Raw genomic sequence first — 25,197 nt, 5'->3', positions numbered from 1 at the left:
AGTAAAGGAATAGAGACTGTGTGAAGTAAAGCTTAGCAAATCAATGACACTGAGGTTTATTTACTAAAGCTGGAGGCTGAAGAGTGCAAAATCGGGCTCACTTCGGCATAGAAACCAATCAACTTACAGGTTTTATTGCCAAAGCTTAATTGAACAAGCTGAGGTTAGAATTTAATTTGTTTCTATGCAGAAGTGAGCCTGATTTTGCTCACTCCAGCTTTAGTAAATAAACCTGACTGTGTTCACTTCAATCACACTTAAGCAGCTTTGACAGGGACTGGCCAAATGTTGATCCATGTATGGACTAGCTGGTTGTACACAAGTTGATCTATCAATCAACTTGTATACAACCAGCTTGTTGGGTTTTTCCCGAGCGTTCAGTGCCAGAACATAATAGCACCACATTGAGTGTATGCATGGAGGAATCTGATCTTTTTTTTTGTTCAACCCGCTGGTTGAACAAAAAAGATCAGTGTATGGGCTGCCTTAAGTAACAATCCTGTGTTTTAAATGTGAACACACTTTTTCCTTATTTACTCTGCTAAGTGAACAGCCTCTCTATTCCTTTAGTACAGTAACCTTGTAAAAGTGAGGACTTTTTTTTATAAAACAAATTCAGCATGGCATTGCTTTTTTAGTTAAAATTAAAGATACAGTATATTTGTTGATGACAAAAATGTAATACAAGATGTCGTATTTTTTTTTTAACAAAGTCAACAAAACATGTGTGTAACCAAGGACAGTTCTATACCATAGGATATCTGGGCTCTATTATCCATTCTATATTAAAATCTTAAAATAAAATTAGGGGTGACATAATAGCATGATTTAGTTTTGAGCAGTTGTACTGGATGCCACTTACCCATATAATGCATTACCCAGATTCCTATTGAACTGAATTAAAAACAATAGGCTCTACCTTGTCTTGATGACAAATTAAGCAAATAAAAAAAATCTGAAAAATAATTTTCTTGTTAATTATCACTTTACCTTTACTGCTTGTGCCAAACAGTTTACATCATTTGGTTCAGGAAGAGGCTTTACTGTACATTCACTATCTACAATGCAATAACATAACATAAACATAGATTAATATTACCCAAAGACCTCCCAAAAAGTGTCCAATATAGTGCAAACATTTAATGATTAATAATGCTTACCCTGACAGAAGCTCACACCAAACAGTGCAAAAAGCAGGATGACCTTCATTGTACTGATTGTTGATTTCAACTCAGTGGGTGGTTGCCTGTACATCTCAGGTCCTCTTTTAAACTTGTTAAAATCAGTGACATCATTGAACACATGGCATAGTGCCACACACACTGACACGTGTCCTAGATATTAAAAAATGTTCATGAGGAGGAAACATCCAATCAAATCTGTTGGCAGCAGTTAAGAAAACAAGAGGCGCTTGCCAACACTAAATGTAAACATTAAAGACAACATGACTTCCTATCATCTCATTTCTATGCACATCTGCACATCATGACCTATTTACTAGTTATATGTATTTTATGATAATACATTTAAAAAATGTTAAGTGTTGATAATTTTCTGAAACAGGCTAAACCATTTCTCTTGGCACTATTCCTTTTAATTCAAGCAGGCTTAGTTTCTATATTTTATGGGGAAAATACATTTTGCTTTTACCATAAGGTAACCACCAACAGAAGGTTGCAGAGTAAGTACTCAGATAAATGTTTATAGTAAATATTATGTAGTGTATACTTACAAAAAAGCATATGGACAGTTTTAGGGACATCCTACTATCCTGCATTCTTTAAATAGTCATGATCAACAATGCACCTCACCGCCCCCCCCCCCCCGCCCCCCCCCCCCCGTCAGGTTCTCAAGTAGGACTAGATGTGCTTATTAAAACAACTAGCAAGAGTAGTGCAAAAATGAGTAATAGATCAAACTTTGACCTTAAACCTAATAAGGTATAAGTCCACTTGCCTTGGCTGCAGAACCTCACTGGAGTATGGACTTAGATGGATCCCACTAGTACATATAGATAACACAATAATAGAGACAGAGGGCAACACCACTGAAGTTTAGATTTAGATAAAATAATAAAAACATGCATGAATGGACTCTCTATGATAAAAGAGTAACCAGTATATCAAACAGCCCAAATCCTATAAATCCTTCCCTTATAATCAAATCATTGACTGGGGATATGTAGAAGCTGAATACATACTGCAGAGTTTGTAAGAAAAACAGCCTGGTATAGCACCATAGAGTGGAAAAGTGGCCACATGGATGGATAGACTATGGCTGGCTAAAATACCTCCTGGACAATCTGTCCCAGAATAATTTTAGCAGGTTACTGTCTGTGTGAAGCTCTTAGCCCTTGAAGACTCATTGCAACATGTCAGGAACTGATAACTAAGGCCCGTTTTGCATGGACAACACTATTAACAACTCAAACCTTCCTTTTCCTGAACTGATTGCCCTTTGGTAACTGGACGTTGGCTTTAGTAACCCATTTAGTCTGCTTTCCAGAGCCCTATAACTGCAAATATTAGTCCGTTTTCTGAATAGTGCCCATTTATGTTGGTGACCAATGAAAAGGCCCCTTACATAGTGGGTCAGAGCTAATGTGCCCCTTTATATTGGTCAGCAGTAGGGTGGTCCTTCACAATGGTTGGCAGCTTTGCAATAGCCTCAATTGTTGTTTGGGGGTAAGTGGTGAAGTTCTTTCCTATATTGGTGGTCAGCATTATGGTGCTCCCTTACATGTGTGATCAATTTTGTAATGCCCTACTTCATTAGTGGTCAGTGGGGAAGTGTATTATTACATTGGTGATCATTGATGGAGTTGTCTATTATGTTGTGGGACAGTGGGATCTAAATAAAGCAAGGATGTAAGTGGATTAGGTACCTGACAGAGGAGAGGAGTTTTGTCATATTTTTCTGGAATAGTTTCTAAGCAGTGAGGCCAGCAATACAACTATGCAAGCGCTATGGTACAGGAGAAGGTGCCTGTACGCTGGGTATGACACCCCTGCTGTTTGCTCTTGCAGTTAAGAATGCAAAAAATGAAAAACACAACTGAATGAGCATTGCATGATACATATTTAGACAATAGCCACAAGTATTGTACAATGTCTGAACAGAATGTAAGCAGCTTGATGAAGCTGCAATTTAAGCGGGGGTGTATACCCAAAAAAACTTGCACTCAGTGTGCACAAACCAATGGAAAAGCTGCACAAGAAACTATTCAAATACAAAATATCCTAAAAAATGTGTCAAATACAGGTGCACTTTCCCTTTTAAGTCAGTAAGAACTAAAACCACAGCATCACAATTTGTATGAAATAAAAATCAGTAACTGAAATAACAGATTATCATGAAAAATCATATAAGGTGCCTGCCGCTTTATATTAAAAAGCAAGATCAATGTCTGCAGTAAGGATTCCAAAATCAATCTACCAATCGTGTCCACTTCAGTGTGTCACACCAAACCACTGTTCCAAAACTTACTTAGGAGATAGATAAGATCTCTGATATACAAGAGATCAACTGAGCACAAGATGTATGTAACATGGCAACACCTGTCACCATGGCTCATCTGGCCACAAGCTGTATGCTCAGTAAAAGAATCACATATACCATGGGGGAAAAGACACAAGAGCAGACCTCATAGTGTAGTAGTTTAAAAATGCATGATTTTATTTTAAAAGTGTTACTCACAATCTACAGTGCTGTGAAAATGCCCCCTTTCTAATTTTTTTGTATATGTTTTCACACCTAAATGATTCAGATCATCAAACACATTTCAATATTACACAAGGATAACCCAAGTAAGTACAAAATGATGAGTTCATTTATTAAGGGAAAAAAAGCTGTCCAAACCTGCCTGGCCATATGTGACAAAGTAATTGCCCCCCCCCCTTCTTTGCTAAATCTTGAATGAACTGTGATTACCACATTTTTTTTGAAAGCTGAGTTAATTTTCACTTGCTGTACCAAGGCCTTATTACTGCAAGACCTATTGAATCAAGAAGAAATAGCAAGAAATAGAAGATGTCTGACAAAGTGAAGCACACTAAAAGATCTCTCAAAACGCAACACATCATGCCACGATCTACAGAAATTCAAGAACAACTGAGAAATAAAGTCATTGACATTCATCAGTCTGGAAAGGATTACAAAGCCACTGGATAACCATGGGGAAAGCCATTATCCACAAATGGAAAAAACTTGGAACAGTAGTGAACCTTTCCAGAGTGGTTGGCCTAGAAAACTTACTCCAAGAGCACAATGACGACTCATTCAGGAGGTCATAAAAGAACCCAGAGCAACATCTAAAGAACTGCAGGCCTTACTTGCCTCAGTTAAGGTCAGTGTTCATGATTCAACTATAAGAAACAGACTGGGCAAAAATGGCCTCCATGAGAGAGTTCCAAGACAAAAGACATTGCTGACCAAAAAGAACACAAAGGCTCGTCTCACATTTGCCAAACAACATCTTGATTGTCCCCAAGACTTTTGGGAACATATTTTGTGGACTGATGAGACAAAGATGAACTTTTTGGAAGTTGTGCATCCCGTTACATTTGGCATAAAACTGACACAGCAGTTTATAAAAAGAACATCAAACCAAAACTCAAACTTGGTGGTAGTGTGATGATCTGGGGCTGCTTTTCAGCTTCAGAACCTAGATGACTTCACATAATTGATGAAACCATAAATTATGCGCTTTACCAGAATATCCGGCCATCAGTTTGTGACCTCAAGCTTACTTGGGTTATGCAGCAGGACTGAAACACACCAGCCAGTCCACCTCTGAATGGCTAAAAAAAAAAAAAAACTAAGGTTTTGGAGTGGCCTAGTAAATGTTCCGACTTAAATCCAATTGAAATGCTATGGTATGACCTTAAACAGACCACTCATGTTCGAAAAACCTCCAATGTGGCTGAACTAAAACAAATCTGCAAAGGAGAGTGTACCAAAATTCCTCCACAGAGATGGACTCATTGCCAGTTATCACAAATGCTTGATTGCAGTTCTTGCCGCCAAGGGTGGTACAACCAGTATTTAGATTTAGGGGGCAAATACTTTTTTACATAGGGCCAGGCAGCTTTGGACAGCTTTTTTTCCGTTAATAAATGAAATCATCAGTTAAAAACTGCACTTAAGTGTGACAAATATTTATAAAACAATCAGAAAGGGGGCAAATGCTTTTTCACTGCACTTTACAGGTTACCTCAAGCAAGTGGGTGTGATGACCTCATTGGCTACAGCTCCACCCAAGGAGCACCACAGTGGCTCCATGTATGGGTAGCACAGTGGCTAAGTGGTTAGCACTTCCACCTAGCAGCACTAAGGTCACTGGTTTGAATCCCAACCAAGACACTATCTGACTGTTTGTTCTCCTTGTGCCTGCGTGGGTTTCCTTCAGGTACTTCAGTTTTCTCCAACATGCAAAAGACATGCTGGTAGGTTAATTGGATCCCACTTAATTTGGTCCTAGTATGTGTATGAATGTGAGTTAGGGACCCTAGATTGCAAGCTTCTTAAGAGCAGGGACTGTACAATATATATGTAAAGTGCTGTGTACATTGACAGCACTATATAAGGACCTGTAATAAATAAATAAAAAAATATTAAAGCAACATAAAAATACTTGGTATCCCAAAATAGTTGCACATACTGTATAGGGAGACAGTGTAAATAAAATATGAAATAAATAAAATAAAAATGAATAAAATTAAAATAAAATAAATTAAATACACAGTGATTTAAATAAATAAACAGTTAAACTTCTAGGTTGGTTCATGCTCCATAAAGACTAATCTATATACAAAATATCCACTAAAAAACATAATAAAAGAATGGGCTATGGACCTCAAATGGATAAAAAATATAATTAAATAAAATGGTAGCTTGGTAAAATATAAGAGCAATATTATTAAAAAGGTGGAAGATGTAAACATTGTGGAGTTCCTTTTTACCCATTTGAGGTCCATAGCCTATTCCTTAATTATGTTTATAGGTGCATAATTTTATATAGATTAGTTTCTAGGGAGCATGAACTAACCCAGTGGTTTAACTGTTTATTCATTTATTTAAATCACTTTGTATTTATTTTATTTTCACTGTTTTGATTTCTTTATGTTCTGATGTTTCCCTATATAGTTATTTTTTGGGGGATACTAAAGATTAGTAGTTTCCCTCTAGTATAATTATTGCCAGTCCAGTTTACAGCAGAGGCTTGAGAAAGGAGTTAGGCAGCTTTGAAATGCGTAAGTATGTCCACTTGCATTCCACCGGCGTATGATGTCACTCCCAGTCTGGCACTGCATTCTACAGAGATCACTGCTTCCTGGTGCTCAGGCAATTCTTGGTTCACTACAACATCCGGCCAGCAGTGTCTTTTATCCATTAAAGTGGGGGTCAGCATCTGTGAATTGCAATCTACCTGTCGCTTTTTTCCTTGGCTCTCCCTAGAATCTGGAAAGAATGGGGGGGTGGCATTTCAGGAATCAATCCCCTGTATTTCCCTCCTGCAGTAGCTGAATGCCATCTTCTCCTTCTCTTCTTCTTCAGCTGCTGCAGGAGGAAAATCCAGAGGGTCGGTTCCAGTAAATGATACCCCCACCTTTCTGGACCTCCCAGTGTACTCCCCTGCCTTCTGTCCCCCCACATCCCTGCCAGCTTCCCTCTTCTCTTCTCCTGCCGGCTGCTGTGGGGAATCTTTTCAGGAAGAGGATCAGGGGAAGGGGACAGTAAATATGTCTTTTATATCAGTAACGATCACTCAGTGTGCTCATTCATAACTGATGTATAGTAAACTGTGTTTATTATGCTTCAGTTTATGAATGAACAGGAAGCTGCTCAGCACAGAGCACTCCCCTTCTGAGAAATCGGGGGTCTGTTTGGACCCCTGATATTTTACCAAATCATAAAACATAATTAACCACTTCCCGCCCGACCAATAGGAAAATGACGGCCGGGCGGAACTCTTTTCGATCCGGGTGGGTGTTATATGACGTCCTTCCCGGATCGTGCCTTGCGCGTGCCTGCAGGACCACGCTGTGGCAAGATTTGTCACTGGCTCTGTACCTCGGACATAGCCGATGACAGGCCTATGTATCGGTCTGTTGCCAGTACCATGTGACCTGCTGTGACCAATCACAGAAGGTCACATGACAATTGTAAACAATGGATGGCTTCCTTTCATGCCATTCATTGTATACAAGTCTGTCTAGCTGTAAACAGTGATCACATGCACAGGCTGGACCAACACAGCCCATCTGTGTCAGGTGATTAGCCATGGTCAATCACAGCTAATCACAGCAAAAAAACCTGAATGAATCAATTTCATTCAGTTAAATGCTTGCTTATTGCAAAGAAATTAGTTGCTATAAGGAATAAAAAAATAAATAAATACTGATCACTTCCCGAAAGTAGCGCAATGTTACTATGGTAACATTATATTACTTTGGTCATAGTATAATATGAAAAGAAAATCTTAAAAAAAGAGAAAAAATGTAATTAAAAAAAAAATAAATAAATAATAATAAAATAAATTATGACAAAAAAATTACAACTTCAAAAAACTCGCCATGCCTCTTATGAAATACGTCGGACTGTCTACTTTGCAAAAAGGGGTCATTTTGGGAACATCTGTACTGTTCTGGCATGTTTGGGCCTCAAGAAATTAGATTGGCCGTCAGTACTTCAGGATTGATCAATTTTCAGATATACTGTATATACCATAGTTTTTAAACTCTATAATTTCCTACAAACTAAATAATAAATACTGATTTGGGTTATTTTCACCAAAGAAATGTAGCAAAATAGATCTTGGCCTAAATTTTTGAAGAACAATTATTTATTTGCAAACTTTTATAACAGAAACAAAGAAACACGTGGGTTTTTTACCAAAAATTTCAGTCTTTTTTTGTTAATTTAGCAAAAAATAAAAGCCCCAGTGGTGATTAAATGCCAACAAAAGAAAGCTCTAGTTGTGTGAACAAAATGATAACATTTTAGTTTGGGTACAGACTTGCATGACCACGCAATTGTCATTCAAAGTGTGAGAGAGCTGAAACCTTAAAATTGGCCTGGGCAGGAAGGGGGTAAAAATGCCCGGTATTGAAGTGGTTAAAAAAATAAAATTATAAAAATAATAAAATAATACAAATATACTGACACCATCCACTGCCCTATCGACTCCATCCACTGCCCTACTGACACCATCCACTGCCCTATCGACTCCATCCACTGCCCTACTGACATCATCCACTGTCTTTCTATCAGCACTGCTCTACTGACACCATCTTCTACCCTACTGACACAAACTTTTGCTCTTTTGACACCGTCAACATTAGAAATTTGGCATCTGAGGTCCAGCTATGGAAACTTTGTGTGCCACCTTTATAGTGCTGGAGCACAGGACTAGGCTGCAAACTTTAACACACAGCATAAGATTCAACCTGCAGCAAAATTAGGAATTTGGCAACTGAAACCCAGCTGCAGAAACATTGTGTGGCACCTTTACAGTCCCTAGGCAGAGAACTAGGCTGCAAACTTTGATGCACAATGCAGGATTTACACTGAAGCAAACAGAAATTTGGCAGTTGACATCCGGCTTCAGAAAGGTGGTGTGGCATCTTTACAGTGTCAACGTATGGAAATAGGCCAGGAGCGGTGGCAGTAGCTCGTAATGACGACAGGTAATCCAAGACTGCTTGATTTCAGTGAAAAGAAGATTATCTACACTGTTAGGCCCCATGTACATGGGACACTGAACGATGGAAACTGACATCTGGAAAACGTTTGTTTAACCGCTTGCCGCCCTGCCACTGTATATATACGTGTGCAGGGCGGCACTGGGGCGCAAAACCACGTTTTAAAACGGGTTCCGCGCTACCGAAGTTTTCACCGGCAGGGGGGGCGAGCGCGCGCTCCCGTCGACCCGCGGGTGACACCATTCGATCCCGGAGGGATCAATCATTAGATTTCAGCCAGTGATGTCTGGCTGAAATCAGATGATCAGTCCCTGTCCTATCCTGTCCTGTGTTGACATTTACACAGGACAGGATATGATGTCATTCTTCTCTGCCTGGACACATTCCGTTCCAGACAGAGAAGAAGACACAGTAAACGTGAGTAAAACACTACACATTTACAGTTAGAACACACCTAGGTCACATTTAACCCCCTGATCGCCCCCCCCCCCCCCGTTAACCCCTTCACTGCCCTGTCACCAGTGTCACTGATCAGTGAACCGATTTTTACTGATCACTGTATCAGTGTCGCTGGCGACTTCCGATAGTGTTAGCGCCCCTCCCAGATAGCGCCAGATTTCCCGCTAATACACCAGTGATCCTGTCTAACCCCTTGATCCCCCCCCCCCCCGAGTTAACCCCTTCACTGCCCTGTCACCAGTGTCACTGATCAGTGAACAGATTTTTACTGATCACTGTATTAGTGTCACTGGTGACTTCCGATAGTGTTAGTTCCCCTCCCATATAGCGCCAGTTTGCCCGCTAATGCATGGGATTTTTTTTACCAAAAACATGTAGCAGAATACATTTTGGCTTAAATTTATGACTAACTTTGAGTTTACAATATATTTTTTATAGCTGAAAGTAGAAAATATTGTTTTTTTTCAAAATTTTTGTGTTTTTTTTTATAGCGCAAAAAAAAAGCGCACAGGTGATAACATACCACCAAAAGAAAGCTCTTGTTGTGTGAAAAAAAAGGACGTAAATTTCGTTTGGGTACAGCATTGCATGACCGCGCAATTATCATTTGACTTAGTGCAGCGCCAAACAGCAAAAAAAGGCCTGGTCATTAAGGGGGGTAAATCCTCAGGAGCTCAAGTGGTTAAAAAACGTCTGTTTAGCCACGTTTACATAACGCATGTATGCGCATTTAAGTGCGTTTGCGTTTAGAAGTGTTTTTTAAAGATAAGCACAGGAGAACCTCCCAAATGCCCAGAATGCACTGAAAAGTGGTAAATTATTAACTATTTTAGACTGTGTCAGAGAAACACAGAGAGTAGAAGCAGAGACAGCTGTATGTGTTGAGATTTAGCTTAGGTGTGAGTTGCTCATTAGCATTTCTTTTGTTTCCAAGGGTGGGAAAGGTGTATGGTGGCCTGAGTCATTAAGGCCACCTGGCAGGGGGTCTGCATGAGGAATTTGAGGTGTGAATGGTCATTAACATATCTTTTGTTTCCAAGGGTGGGAGAGGTCTGAGGTGTGAATTGGTCATTACAATGTGTGACAGGCTTGGTAGGAACATTCTGTGTTCAGTGTTTTATCCATCTTTGTACCTTGAAAATGCTTTGCTCATGATGAAAAAAGGCTCTGGACAGCATCGGGAACTGGAAGAGTTAAAACATTTTTTCAAACGCTTATAAACGTGATTTTCCAGGTTTAGCCGCGTTTTACTTTTGAAAGGCTGATCAAAATTGACTGCTGAACGCAAGTTTTCTGAGTTCAAAAAAATGACCGTAAACTCAAATGCCTGTAAATGACTGTAAATGAAGATGTGTACATAGACACATAGGAAAACATTAGGGTGAGTTCAGGGGCTACTGAAAAAAATGCTGAACAGCTCCTACACGTGAGTTTATCAGCTGCAGTGTACATGAGACTTAAAGGGACAGAAGAATGTGTCTCATGCTGTGCTGCAAGCAAGCTGGAAGCTGCAGAGCATACTGTGCAAACTCGATGGTCCTACATGGACACCCAGTAGACTTTAGGGTTCTCAGTTTAAGAGTGTTCACATCAGTCCAGTACCACATGTACTCAGCAATCATGTGGTTCAGGTGTTGTGATGCCTGCAGCCAGCCTAGGTTATGCGTAAAAGCAGTGATGAGACAGCCATCACCACTGCTGCTCATTTCTTCAGGGATCAGAGGATCACCAGGAAATGCTGCACAGAGGTCCTTAGGCAGCATATCCTCAAAGTTCTGCATTCTGTTCTTGCAGGGATGGTAGCAGTATCCGTCAATATACTTGTTTATCAAGAATCTAATAGGGTGGCCACCCAATTGTGGTTGTTCTCTTTCATGCCCCAAATCCTGGGGTCCCTGTGCAGGCTTTTGCAAAATAAAGACCATGCTTTGCACAATAGGGATGAAACATCTCAAAGCCTGCCCCATTTTTTCTTCTTCCTCACAATCAGCACCCCAAACCCCCTTCTCCTCATTTATCTTGTCTGCCTCTTGCTGCCACTGCTTTATAGGGATGGAGGCAGTGAGGAAAAGATCCTTCTGGTCCCAAAACAGGAGCAAGTTCTTCTCTTCCTGCTACTGCTGTGTCTCTAATCTATCAGGCCACAGAATGTGTGCTCCAGGAGGAACATGAGATGAATTGTATTACTAATCCCCACCTCTTTGCAGCTCAGCATTTTGGTAGTCTCTTTAAAAGGTGGCAAAATGCTACGCACATCCTATGTGATGAGCCACTTACATTGTGAAAAAAAAAACCCAGCTTCCCAGAGCCTGTCCTTAAGTTAGTTAAAGCGTGTGGGGGTTGCACAGATGAGGCAGTTATCAGGCAACATGTATTGGTACTGCATTTCAAAACCTACTGACCAGGTAAAGCACCTTGTGCTGCCTTGTATTACACAAGGCATTCTTTAGCATTCAGCAGTGTCTGTCCCTTTAAGGCTAGGGACGTCCTGTTTGCTAACTTGGGAGGAAGTGACCTCATCTCTTCAGACTGAAGAAATTCTACAATGCAAGTACATGTGGGATGCTGTTCCCTCTTCATATATGGGCTTGATTAGACCCCCAAAGTCTGTAAGTACCCTTCCTATGTACTGTGGAATGTTATGCACATAGCTAGGAAGTTAGATATGTACTTATGTTTGTTTATTCTGTTTGTATTTCAGTTTTACCGCATTTGTTCACATTCGCGCATTTATTCACGCGCATTCTCATTATGTCACATGTTATCAGTAAAAGATCATCGGTTATCAATCATCGACTCTTTACTGTGTGGACATCAAAGGTTATACTGCCTGTAATCCTCTGTAACCCTTTCATAACTGCAGAGAAGGCAGGACAGTAAAAAGACTTACACGGTTACTTCAGAGCACATTGTGTGAAAAATCTACAGCAGGCCCCACAACACAGAGGAGACTCTTAACTGTTAATACAGCAGCACGTGTGTGTGTGAAATCCCCACAGCACAGCCAGTCTAAGGCATAGCAAAGTGAAACTAACTCAGCTTTATGAAAGATATGAAAGATATCACTAAATTAACCCTTCCTAAAATCTCGTGCAAACAGGAAGAAAATATGCACAGTACACTGGAAACTAGGTCACAATGCAGCACGCCGAGAACTTATAACAAATCGGATCTGTCGTCATCCAAAGCAGAAACCGCCAGATCTAAGCGTTCAAGTTCCAGGCATTCAAACGTCACAGACCTATCGTCAGTCAGTGCTGGGGCAGCCAGGAGTAAGCATACCAGTTCCAGACATTCTAGCGTCACAAACTTGTCTTCAGTCAGCGCTATCGCAGCCAGGGCACAAGCCAAGGCCGAGGCCGCATGCGCCATGGCCTCTTATGCCATACAGGAAGCAAAGCTTATGAAAGAGCAAGGCTACCTAGATGAAGAGCAGAAAAAGAGGCAAGCTGAAGGGGAAGCAGAAATGCTTAGGAGAAAGGCAGAAGTACAAGCCTCTTTACACATACTTAAGCAACAGAAAATAGCTGCAGCAGCCATAGCTGAAGCCGAAGTTCTTGCGAGAGCTGCAGATATTCAGTTTGTAGAGAGCGATGTACTGGAAACCCTGATAACACCTCTCAGTACATTCCAACGCACCCGTGAGTACGTGCAATCACAAGCAACCCTGTACCCTGATAAACAGCCTAGTGATGCACCGAAACCATCAAGGACCCAGTTGGGAGCAGACAGCTTTGATGTTACGCATCACTACAAGACTGAACCTGAACCGCCACGTGATAAGTTAACCAATCACGGGCTCAGATACCAAACCGCCAACACGCTAAGAAACCAAGTAGATGGCGATATAACCTCTCCTCGTGCAAAACCAGATCTAGACTACAATAGAGGAGAGCAACCATCTGACCAAAATAGACTTAGTCAAATACCTCAACGAACCCATCAGTCACTATCAGCCAGTAGTCCCGCATTTGTACCCAGAACAAACGCACCTGACACAGCAAGGGTTACAGACGTGTCGAAATACCTGATGCGCCGTGAGATGGTGAGCACTGGTCTCTTGAAGTTTGACGATCGTCCTGAAAACTACTGGGCCTGGAGGTCATCCTTCCTAAGCAGCACCCAAAACTTAGAGCTGACAGACAGAGAGAAGCTCGACCTACTCGCCAAATACCTAGGACCAGAGTCCTCAGAGCAGGCCAAAAGAATCAGGTCAGTGCATGTCCATGATGCAACAGCAGGACTTGCGATGGTCTGGCAGAGAATGGAAGACTGCTATGGGTCACCTGAAGTAATTGAAGAAGCACTTTTAAAGAAAATTGAAACTTGCCCAAAAATGACAAACAAAGACAATCAGAAGCTGAGAGAGCTCGGAGACCTACTCTTAGAGATAGAAGCAGCAAAGACTAGTGGAACTCTGCCAGGTCTCTTATACTTAGACACAGCACGTGGAGTAGAGCCCATAATCGAGAAGCTCCCTTTCAACCTGCAAGAAAGGTGGGTCTCTCAAGCATCCAGATACAAGAAAGACTATCGAGTTGCATTTCCACCATTTGTCTTCCTCGCTGAATTCGTTGTAGACCAAGCTAAGACACGCAATGACCCAAGCTTCGCCTTCCTGAACAAGAGAGTTGCAAGCTCCCCAAGGACAGAGAAGCAGCCACCAGTACACTACAAAGAACGCAGAGCAACAGTGTCTGTGCGGAAGACAGAAGTCCCGCCTGAGGCTGCAGCCAATCAGGAAGACAACACAAGCAAGGAAGTTGAGGATCCAGACAAACAGTGCCCAATACACAACAAGCCTCATCCACTAAGAAAATGTCGCAGTTTCAGAAGTAAGACATTAGAGGAGCGCAAGGCTTACCTTAAAGACAATCACATTTGTTTCAGATGCTGCGCCTCAATGCAACATCTTGCAAAAGACTGTAAGAGAGAAATACGGTGCACAGAATGCAACAATGACCGACATCTGTCAGCACTGCACCCAGGACCACCACCATGGAGATCAGAAGTTCCAGCAACTCAAGAAGATCATGGTGGGGAGCAAAAAGAAAGTGCAACACCAGCGATAACTTCAAAGTGCACTGAGATCTGTACAGAACCAGGACTCTCTAGATCATGCTCCAAGATATGCTTAGTCAAAGTGTATCCCAACGGTCTCAGAGAAAAGGCAGTGAAGATGTATACAGTCCTAGACGAACAAAGCAACAGGTCTCTAGCAAAGACAGAGTTCTTTGACCTCTTCGGGGACAAAGGAAGTTCAACTCCATACACCTTGAAGACATGTTCTGGAGTTATAGAGACATCAGGGAGAAGAGCAAACAACTACACCATCGAGTCATTAGATGGAAAGACGCAGCTGACTCTTCCTACCCTCATAGAATGTGACATGATACCAGATGACAGGTCAGAGATTCCCACACCTGAAGTGGCACGTCACTACCCTCATCTCATGCGAATAGCAGACAAGATCCCAGCACTCAACCCAGATGCTGCAATCGTCCTTCTACTAGGAAGAGACATACTGAGAGTGCACAAGGTCAGAGAACAATACAATGGGCCGCACAATGCACCATTTGCTCAACGTCTTGATCTTGGATGGGTTATCGTTGGAAATGTATGTCTTGACGGACTTCACAAACCCGCAAAGGTGAATGTCTACAGAACAAATCTGCTGCAGAACGGTCGCACGTCATGTCTTTGCCCATGTAACAACAGCATGCAGATTAAAGAGAAACTATCTAACCCAACACATCCCCAGAACATCCAGAGGTTCCTGGAAGATACAGCCTCAGCTGAAGATTCAGATCAGCTAGGCCACAAAGTGTTTGAGAGAACTCAAGATGATGACAAACTAGCACCATCTGTTGAAGATAACCTCTTCCTTGAGATCATGGACAGAGAAGTCTTCAAAGACAAAGCAGGCAGTTGGGTAGCCCCACTACCATTCCGTACACCACGGCATCGTCTTCCCAACAACAGAGTGCAAGCAGAGAAACGCCTTGCGCTATTGCAGCGCACTCTTGAAAGAAAGCCAGACATGAAAGAACACTTCCAAGAATTCATGCGGAAAATCTTTGACAAAGATCAAGCTGAAAAAGCACCAGCACTGCATGAAACACAAGAACGCTGGTACTTGCCAATATTCGGAGTGTACCATCCTCAAAAACCAGGTCAGATACGTGTAGTATTTGATTCCAGTGCAAAGCATGAAGGTATTTCCCTTAATGATGTACTTCTCAGCGGACCAGACCTGAACAACACACTTCTTGGAGTCCTTATCAGATTCCGAAGAGAACTTGTTGCAGTAACAGCAGATGTACAGCAGATGTTCTACTGTTTCCTTGTCCGTGAAGACCACAGAGACTACCTGAGGTTCCTATGGTATGAAGACAACGACCTCAACAAAGGTATTATAGAGTATAGGATGAAAGTACATGTGTTTGGGAACAGTCCCTCACCAGCTGTCGCTATCTACAGCTTGAGACGAGCAGCGCAGCAAGGTGACAGACACAACCCTGAAGCCAAACAATTTGTTATGAAAAACTTTTATGTAGACGATGGACTTGCTTCCTTCTCCAGTAGTGGAGAAGCCATTAACATTTTAAAAAACACTAGAGACTTGCTAGCAGAATCTAACATAAGACTGCACAAAGTGGCTTCCAACAACAGCAAAGTCATGGAAGCATTCCCAGCAGAAGACCGTGCAAAAGACCTCAAAGACTTAGATCTAGGTACAGATTCACCACCCCTTCAAAGAAGCTTAGGGCTTAGTTGGGACTTGAAAACTGACAGCTTCACCTTCCGAGTATCCAGGGAAGAGAAGCCTTTCACAAAGCGAGGTGTCTTGTCTACGGTCAACAGTCTTTACGATCCCTTGGGGTTCGTAGCACCCATCACCATGCAAGGCAAAGCTCTTTTGAGGGAGATTACAACTGAGCTAGAACAAAGTGATTGGGACACACCTCTACCTGAAAAGAAAGAAATGCAGTGGAAGTTGTGGAAAGACTCTTTGCTGGAGCTTGAGCGATTTAGCATCCAAAGACCATACGTCTCTGTTTCTTTGTCTGTTACAAAACGAAGAGAGATACACGTCTTTTCAGATGCATCCACCGTGGCTATAGCAGCTGTAGCCTACCTTAGAGTCATAGACACTCAGGGACAAAGCCATGCAGGATTCATCCTGGGAAAGTCTAAACTGGCTCCAAGACCTGCTCACACGGTCCCACGCTTAGAACTTTGTGCTGCTGTCCTAGCTGTGGAGATAGCAGACTTACTCATTGCAGAACTGGACATCGAGATCCATGCAGTGAACTTCTACACAGACAGCAAGATTGTTTTAGGTTATATCTATAACGCTTCAAGAAGATTCTACACATACGTGTCAAACAGAGTAACACGTATCAGAAGGTGTACAAGTCCAGAACAGTGGCATCACATCAGTACAGACAAGAACCCTGCTGATCATGGGACTAGACTGGTACCAGCTGCTGTCCTCAAACAGACTAACTGGTTCACAGGTCCATCCTTCTTGACTGGACCAGAAACTGAAGAGACTGATCAGAAAGGAACTTTTCAGCTTGTAGAACCAGACCAAGACAAAGAGGTAAGACCTCTAGTTGCAGTTTACAAGACTCTAACCACCAGAGAAGGTCTTGGCTCATGTAGGTTCGAAAGGTTTTCCAGCTGGAAGTCACTCATCCGTGCCATAGGGAAACTCATCTGCTTGGCCAGATCCTTCAGCAAAACAGCCAGTGTTGACCAGGGTAACAATGACTATCTTGAGCAAGCCAATGTCACCATTATCAGATGTGTTCAGCAGGAAGCCTTTAAGGAAGAAATTCAATGTCTTCTCAAGAAAGAAGAACTTTCTAAACACAGCCCGCTCAAAAAGTTGAACCCTGTCCTTGATGAAGATGGAGTGATGAGACTTGGAGGTCGTCTACCCGCAGCTGATACGACTATTCTAGAAAAACATCCCTTTGTCATACCCAAGAATCATCATGTTGCCGTTCTTCTGACAAGACACCACCACGAGCAAGTTGCACATCAAGGTCGCCACCTCACTGAAGGAGCAGTCCGCTCAGCTGGATTGTGGATCCTAGGAGGTAAAAGACTAGTCTCCAGTGTGATTAACAAATGTGTAACTTGCAAGAAAATCAGAGGAAAACTTGAAGTCCAGAAGATGTCAGACTTACCTCCAGACAGGCTGGCTTCAGATCCTCCATTCACAAATGTAGGCCTAGACGTTTTTGGTCCTTGGAACATTTCTTCTCGCAAGACCAGAGGAGGCAGTGCAGAGAGCAAACGCTGGGCTGTTCTTTTCTCGTGTATGAGTACCAGAGCAGTTCACATTGAGGTAATTGAGTCTCTATCTACCTCAAGCTTCATCAATGCCTTGAGAAGATTTTTCTCCATTCGAGGACCAGCAAAACAGATTCGTTCTGATTGTGGCACAAACTTTATTGGAGCCTGCAAGGAATTGAAGATCATTGCAACAGACTCAGAGACAAGTAACTATCTTCAAAACCAAAGATGCACTTGGATCTTCAATCCTCCTCATGCCTCACATATGGGAGGAGCTTGGGAGAGGATGATTGGAGTAGCTCGCCGCATTCTAGATGCAATGCTTCTAAAGATTGGATCTACTCGTCTCACACACGAAGTCCTAACCACGCTGATGGCTGAAGTCATGGCTATCATGAATGCCAGACCTTTGGTCCCAGTGTCTACTGACCCAGAGATGCCAACCGTCTTGACACCAGCAACGTTGCTGACCCAGAAGATGGAGATGGTGACAGCTCCCAACGGGGACTTTGATCTTAAAGACTTGTACACCAAGCAATGGAAACAAGTTCAAAGCCTTGCCGATATCTTCTGGAAGAGATGGAGACAGGAGTACCTGACGACCCTCCAACCACGCAACAAATGGCAAGCCGACAAGCCCAACTTACAAGTGGGAGATGTTGTTCTACTAAAAGACTCTCAGGTCCACAGGAACGAGTGGCCAATTGGACTCATTGTGGGGACTGATGCTAGTAGTGATAGCAGAGTCAGGAAAGTAGAGGTCAGAGTAGTAAAACGGGGCACCCCTAAGGTGTACCTTAGACCCATCACGGAAGTCGTTTTACTCCTTCCAAGAGTTTAATAGTGGCATATCATTATTATGCCAGGTGGGGAGTGTGCTGCCTTGTATTACACAAGGCATTCTTTAGCATTCAGCAGTGTCTGTCCCTTTAAGGCTAGGGACGTCCTGTTTGCTAACTTGGGAGGAAGTGACCTCATCTCTTCAGACTGAAGAAATTCTACAATGCAAGTACATGTGGGATGCTGTTCCCTCTTCATATATGGGCTTGATTAGACCCCCAAAGTCTGTAAGTACCCTTCCTATGTACTGTGGAATGTTATGCACATAGCTAGGAAGTTAGATATGTACTTATGTTTGTTTATTCTGTTTGTATTTCAGTTTTACCGCATTTGTTCACATTCGCGCATTTATTCACGCGCATTCTCATTATGTCACATGTTATCAGTAAAAGATCATCGGTTATCAATCATCGACTCTTTACTGTGTGGACATCAAAGGTTATACTGCCTGTAATCCTCTGTAACCCTTTCATAACTGCAGAGAAGGCAGGACACACCTCCTGGAAGCTTGGGTATCTAATGAGGAACCACTACATCACCAGCTTGAGGACATATGGCAGTCAAGCTATGTGTGTCATTTTCCCTGGTGAAGAGGAGCCAGCATGTCAGTGCTGTTATCACACACAACCCTAGTTGAGTGAAGATGGCATGTGGTTATCCACTTCTTAGCATGGGCCTCGCCCACTGTGACTTATTTCTTCCAATCATATGAGCTGAACTGCATAGCAACATTTACCCCAGGATATTGCATATGCAGCTCTACCAACAGACTACTGGTTCCAAGGAGTCAGAGGAAGAGGCCATTGAGGAGGAGGGGTACAGGTAACTGCACTGTCAGCAATCTAAAGCGCACCACTAGATTTAACATTTTTTTTTTCGCATTCTGCATCCTTCCCAGCTGCCAGATGATTGGCCCAGTGGAGGATATGTAGCATCCCTACCCATGCTTGCTTGAACAGATGTCCATAGTTATGTGTACTCTATTACTAACAGCATGGTCCAGTCATACAGACACATTCCATATGCTCATGGAGGGCAGTGATGGTCTGCTAAAAAAATGGTAGTCCTGGTGCTGTCTTACTTATCCTCAAAATGAGAAATGAAGAATACTTGTGAATGGCCAAGATCATCCTCCTGCAGCACGTCAGTGATTAAAGTGGAACTACACTGTATCTGATTGCCACAAAATAAAAGAACTTTTTAATTCATTATTAATATTCAAAGCAAAATCCCCCATCCTTCCATGTCTCCGTGCTTTATTTTACCGAAAAATCACTTTGAAAAACACCCCCTAGCATTTCTGGCGTGGCCACCTTGAGTAAGGGCAAATGATTCATGTAGCATTTGCTTCCTGGAATCCATCTGCCCTTAGATCTGACATGTAGGATGGAGGTTGTGATTAGCTGAGAAAACCCCTCCCCCTGAAGATTGCTGAGATGTATGACATCATTTGCCTAGACATGGAAACTAGGAAGTATCTAAAGAAAAACTATTTAAAACAAGTAAATATAATATACTTTCAAATCTATTTACTAATGGTAGCAGCATAAGGATTTATAATAGTTAGTATACTAGTAATAGTTAAGTACTTGCCCTCCAGAGGATTTACACCCCTTCCTGACCAGGCCATTTTTTGCAATACGGCACTGCGTTATTTTAACTGACATCAAGCAGTCATGCAACACTGTGCATAAATGAAATTTGTTCTTTTTTTCCCACAAATAGAGCTTTCTTTCAGTGGTATTTGATCAGCTGTGCATTTTTATTTTTTGCGCTATAAACAAAAAAAGACCAACAATTTTGAAAAAAAAAATCATATTTTTGACTTCTTGCTATAAAACATGTCCAGTAAAAATATTTAAAAAATCAAATTTCGTAATACATTTAGGCCAAAATGTATTCTGCTACATGTCTTTGCTAAAAAAAAGTCCCGATACGTGTAAATGAATTGATTTAAGTGAAAGTTATAGTGTCTACAAGTGGCGGTATATGTACTGGAATTTTAATTTAAATTTTTTTTATACTATTAATGGCGGCGATCAGTGACTTTTAGCGGGACTGCAGTGGAACTGGGTACAAACTGACTAATTGCCACTGACAGTGTCACTAATACAGCGATCAGTGTTAATAAAAAGCACTGACCCTGTACAAATGACACTGGGCAGGAAGGGGTTAACATCTGGGGTGATCAAAGGGTTAACTGTGTGCTATGTGTGTTTCATATTATGTGCTGTGTGCTGTTTTACAACGGAGACATGCTGCTTTGTATTTCTCTGCTGCGCAGAGAAATACAAAGCAGTATATTCTTGCTGACAGTAGAGAGACCTGTGTTGTTTGCACACAGGTCTCTCCCCTGTCAGCTTTTCCCCGACGATCACCGGGCGCTGGCGGGGATTCGCCAGCGATTGACATCTCTAGCCGCCAATGGCAGTGCAGGTAGGGCGGTGAGCATGCCCCCTACCCATAAAATGCAAATCACATATATATACATGATTTTGCGCAGCCCTGTAGAAGTACTTCTACTATAGGGCAGCAGGCAAGCGGTTAATATAGGTTCCTATCTATTTACTAATGGTAGCAGTATAAGGATTTAAAATAGTCAGTTTTGACAGAGAGCGAAGTTACATTTTATTTCCATTAACTTGACATTGCCAGTTTGCAAGGCTATGGCAGGATTAGCAGAAGAGGAGGGGGGGAAGAACAGATTAGCAGCAGTTATGGGCAACTTGCTGCTCTGCACTTGAGAGGAGAAAAAAGATTGAAGTCTTTGTCAACCATTCAACTACCTTCCTTGTGGTTGTATAGCATGGGCACTCTGAGCTGAAAAGGCAAACATGCCATGTCTCTAGATCAGTGGTTCTTAACCTTGTTGGAGGTACTGAACCCCACCAGTTTCATATGCGCATTCACCGAACCCTTCTTAATGGGAAAAATAAAATATGATTTTTAAAATTCAAAACATAGGTATGTATTTATATAGTAATTCATCCCCCATAGTAATTCATCCCCCATATAGTAATTCATCCCCCATAGTAATTCATCCCCCGTATAGTAATTCATCCCCCATAGTAATTCATCCCTCATAGTAATTCATCCCCCATATAGTAAATCACCCCCCATATAGTAATTCATCCCCCATAGTAATTCATCCCCCATAGTAATTCATCCCCCATATAGTAATTCATCCCCCATATAGTAATTCATCCCCCATAGTAATACATCCCCCATATAGTAATTCATCCCCCATAGTAATTCATCCCCCATATAGTAATTCATCCCCCATAGTAATTCATCCCCCATATAGTAATTCATCCCCCATAGTAATACATCCCCCATATAGTAATTCATCCCCCATATAGTAAATCATCCCCCATATAGTAATTCATCCCCCATAGTAATTCATCCCCCATATAGTAATTCATCCCCCATAGTAATACATCCCCCATATAGTATTTCATCCCCCATATAGTAATTCATCCCCCATAGTAATTCATCCCCCATAGTAATTCATCCCCCATATAGTAATTCATCTCCCATAGTAATTCATCCCCCTTAATGGGAAAAATAAAATATGATTTTTAAAATTCAAAACATAGGTATGTATTTATACATAGGTGCACAGAATGAACAAAACCGTTAAGAACAAAGAACAAAACCATTAAAACATGATTTTCACACAAAAACAAAAACATAATAATGAATATTTACTGCACGAATCATATGAGTCGGGTGTGGGTCTTCACCTCTGCTGAACCCGCGAGACTGACTCACTGAACCCCTGGGATTCGATCGAACCCAGGTTAAGAACCACTGTTTTATAGTAATTCATCCCCCATAGTAATTCATCCCCCATATAGTAATTCATCCCCCATATAGTAATTCATCCCCCATAGTAATTCATCCCCCCAATAGTAATTCATCCCCCATATAGTAATTCATCCCCCATAGTAATTCATCCCCCATATAGTAATTCATCCCCCCTATAGTAATTCATCCCCCATATAGTAATTCATCCCCCATAGTAATTCATCCCCCCTATAGTAATTCATCCCCCATATAGTAATTCATCCCCCATAGTAATTCATCCCCCATAGTAATCCATCCCCCATATAGTAATTCATCCCCCATAGTAATTCATCCCCCATATAGTAATTCATCCCCCATAGTAATTCATCCCCCGTATAGTAATTCATCCCCCATAGTAATTCATCCCTCATAGTAATTCATCCCCCATATAGTAATTCACCCCCCATATAGTAATTCATCCCCCATAGTAATTCATCCCCCATAGTAATTCATCCCCCATATAGTAATTCATCCCCCATATAGTAATTCATCCCCCATAGTAATACATCCCCCATATAGTAATTCATCCCCCATAGTAATTCATCCCCCATATAGTAATTCATCCCCCATAGTAATTCATCCCCCATATAGTAATTCATCCCCCATAGTAATACATCCCCCATATAGTAATTCATCCCCCATATAGTAAATCATCCCCCATATAGTAATTCATCCCCCATAGTAATTCATCCCCCATATAGTAATTCATCCCCCATATAGTAATTCATCCCCCATAGTAATACATCCCCCATATAGTATTTCATCCCCCATATAGTAATTCATCCCCCATAGTAATTCATCCCCCATATAGTAATTCATCTCCCATATAGTAATTCATCCCCCCTATAGTAATTCATCCCCCATATTAATTCATCCCTTATATAGTAGTAGTAAGTAAGTAGCAAGTAGTAAGCCAAGTCCCCCCTGTGTCAATTCACTTACCTTTGCTCCGCGCGTTCCTCTCGCCGTATTCCCGCGCCGTTCCGGTCTTCAGGGCGGACTGTGAGAGGAGCCTAGCTCCTCTCTCACGTTCGTCACGCTGCCCCGCCTACACACATCCTGACAGCCAATCACTGGCTATCAGGATGTGAGTGGCAGCGAGACTGGCCAATCATTGCATTTGAGCGCGCTGCCCTGGCTGTTTTTTTTTTTGGATCACGCTGCAGAGTCCCTGCCGCCCGAGAGGAGGGAGGGGAGCGGGTGCCCGGCACACAAGAGCCGCATTAAAGCGTGTAAAGAGCCGCATGTGGCTCGCGAGCCGCGGCTTGCCGACCACTGGGCTAAGCGATGTTGCGTGACCACCTGCAGCCAATGATGGACAAGCGGGGCATGTCATCACGAATCATATGAGTCGGGTGTGGGTCTTCACCTCCGCCGAACCCGCGAGACTGACTCACCGAACCCCTGGGGTTCGATCGAACCCAGGTTAAGAACCACTGCTCTAGATGGTGTGGCCGATCATCACCTTGTTCTGCAGAACCTGTTTTCTCCCTAATACCACTGCATACAGAACTTTTACCTCTCCCTTTAGGCCTGCCTGATGTTTTCTAATAAAGGGGATTGCCTAAATGTAATTCCAGCGATGACAATAGAGAGGGAAAATATATATTGCTTGCTGCGCAATACTTTAACACACCAGTATGTTGTAAACAAAGCACCGCTTTACATGTTTCAGCAACAAGTGTATACCGTGGACCTCAAAATATAGCACACTACATCACTGTATTGCAACTAATTCTCCCTACACACAAACTCAGCTCTCCCTAAACTACTACAGCACACACTGACAAATGGCTGCTGGGTACCAACACATTTATAGTGAAGGGGTTAGCACATGACAAAGGCCATTAAAGGCCCTGCTGTGTCCCCTGACTCAAGACCACGTAGTGCATTATTTTTACAAGCCGGCAAATTCCCATACTATTTTTCCAGGTCTGTGAACCTCAAATACACAGGATCCACCTCAAACCCATGGTAACACTCAACCTCATGCCTATTACTGTGCCCTGTACAGATGTGGGGATCAGCAGGAGGAACCAGTGAGAACTGTGGGGGACCCAGAATTTCAACACTTCTCAAAGTGTAGGTTTCCCTGTGGGCATCACATGAACATTTCTCTCACTATATTTTTTTAAATTACCTTAGTTACAGCTCATCTTAGTGTTTTAGTGAGTTGGGTTACATATACTTTAATAAACTATAAGGTTTTGTCCATACATCAGGTCACACAGTAATGGGTATGAGACAAATGTTCACAATGTGCAGGGGTTAACCAATTCTACATGTTGCTTTAAGCAGCAGGTATACCTCACCATAGGTGTGTCATAAAGGAAGCTGGACCTGCTAAGAAGAACAAATAAAATGAAAAAAGCCTCCAGTATATGTTTAATCAATGTTCTGTACACAAAATATTAATGAGAAATATGAGGAAGAAAGTCTTCATGGAATATGAAAGGTGCGGAGGCTTCTATAATCAGGATCCATTTGGCAGCAATGGCATGCAAACATCCTGGAGAGATACTGGCAGAGGTCGTCACAAACATTACTGTTGTTGCATCAGACTTTGTTAACTGAAAGGAAATTTCCATTATTATAGAGATGGTAAAAGAAATGACCAGATCTTACATTTAAAATAGAGGTTTGTTAAATCTTGTTAATTGCAGAACTGATCCATATATCGTAATGTACAGCTTCCTATATTACAAACTACTTTAGCCCATGCTGGATTGCAGTTCCAAGCAGAATTGTAGCCTGTGGGGTCCAATCCTGGGTGACTCTTCAGCAGTATACTAACATGAAAATAACATAGTAAAGGGAATCCATATTGGGTAGATCTATTGTAAATTACACTTAGCTCAGTTTTGGAGTTGGGTTAGCAATACGCAACTGGAATTTCATTTAATTCTTGATGATTTGGCCAAAATGCTAACCACAAGTGGCCCTGTGGGCACCACCTGGCTCAATACACTGTGATTAAAAAATTTAAAAATGTGGGTGGATATTGTCAGCTGAACAGTAATTGCATCAAATCAAATGCAGTCAC

General features: G+C 41.9%; 2 protein-coding genes and 1 long non-coding RNA gene across 4 annotated transcripts in view; 2 read left to right on the top strand and 1 right to left on the bottom strand.

Annotated features, from left to right (window-relative positions):
* The window catches only part of LOC149467538 (uncharacterized), a 40,193-nt gene extending 38,907 nt beyond the window's left edge, over nt 1-1,286 (bottom strand). Inside the window, exons 1-2 of one of the 2 annotated variants that reach the window (XM_089671500.1) lie at nt 1,161-1,286; nt 991-1,058 (exon numbers count right to left, since the gene is read on the bottom strand). In XM_089671500.1, coding sequence (XP_089527626.1) covers nt 991-1,058; nt 1,161-1,254 — 162 coding nt within the window. In that variant the 5' untranslated portion in view covers nt 1,255-1,286. The remainder of the gene's footprint in view (nt 1-990; nt 1,059-1,160) is intronic. The other variant, XM_089671499.1, reaches the window with a different exon arrangement.
* A 10,298-nt stretch (nt 1,287-11,584) lies between these two features.
* On the top strand, nt 11,585-11,950 carry LOC149467537 (uncharacterized). Its single transcript, XR_016311916.1, has 2 exons — nt 11,585-11,770; nt 11,863-11,950. It is a non-coding gene; the product is annotated as an uncharacterized LOC149467537 (long non-coding RNA).
* A 671-nt stretch (nt 11,951-12,621) lies between these two features.
* Nucleotides 12,622-18,715, top strand: LOC149467536 (uncharacterized). The gene is made up of 2 exons (XM_089671498.1): nt 12,622-18,535; nt 18,628-18,715. The coding sequence occupies exon 1, from the start codon at nt 12,628-12,630 to the stop codon at nt 18,307-18,309; it is 5,682 nt and encodes a 1,893-aa protein (XP_089527624.1). The 5' UTR covers nt 12,622-12,627; the 3' UTR covers nt 18,310-18,535; nt 18,628-18,715.
* Nucleotides 18,716-25,197: the final 6,482 nt, after the last annotated feature.

The sequence above is a fragment of the Staurois parvus genome, unplaced genomic scaffold (assembly GCF_062004578.1).
Source record: "Staurois parvus isolate SC_StPar_1 unplaced genomic scaffold, SC_StPar_1.0 ptg000106l, whole genome shotgun sequence".
Lineage (NCBI taxonomy): Eukaryota > Metazoa > Chordata > Amphibia > Anura > Ranidae > Staurois > Staurois parvus.
Note: the sequence above shows the minus strand (reverse complement) of the source record. Positions and strands in the feature narration are given on the sequence as shown.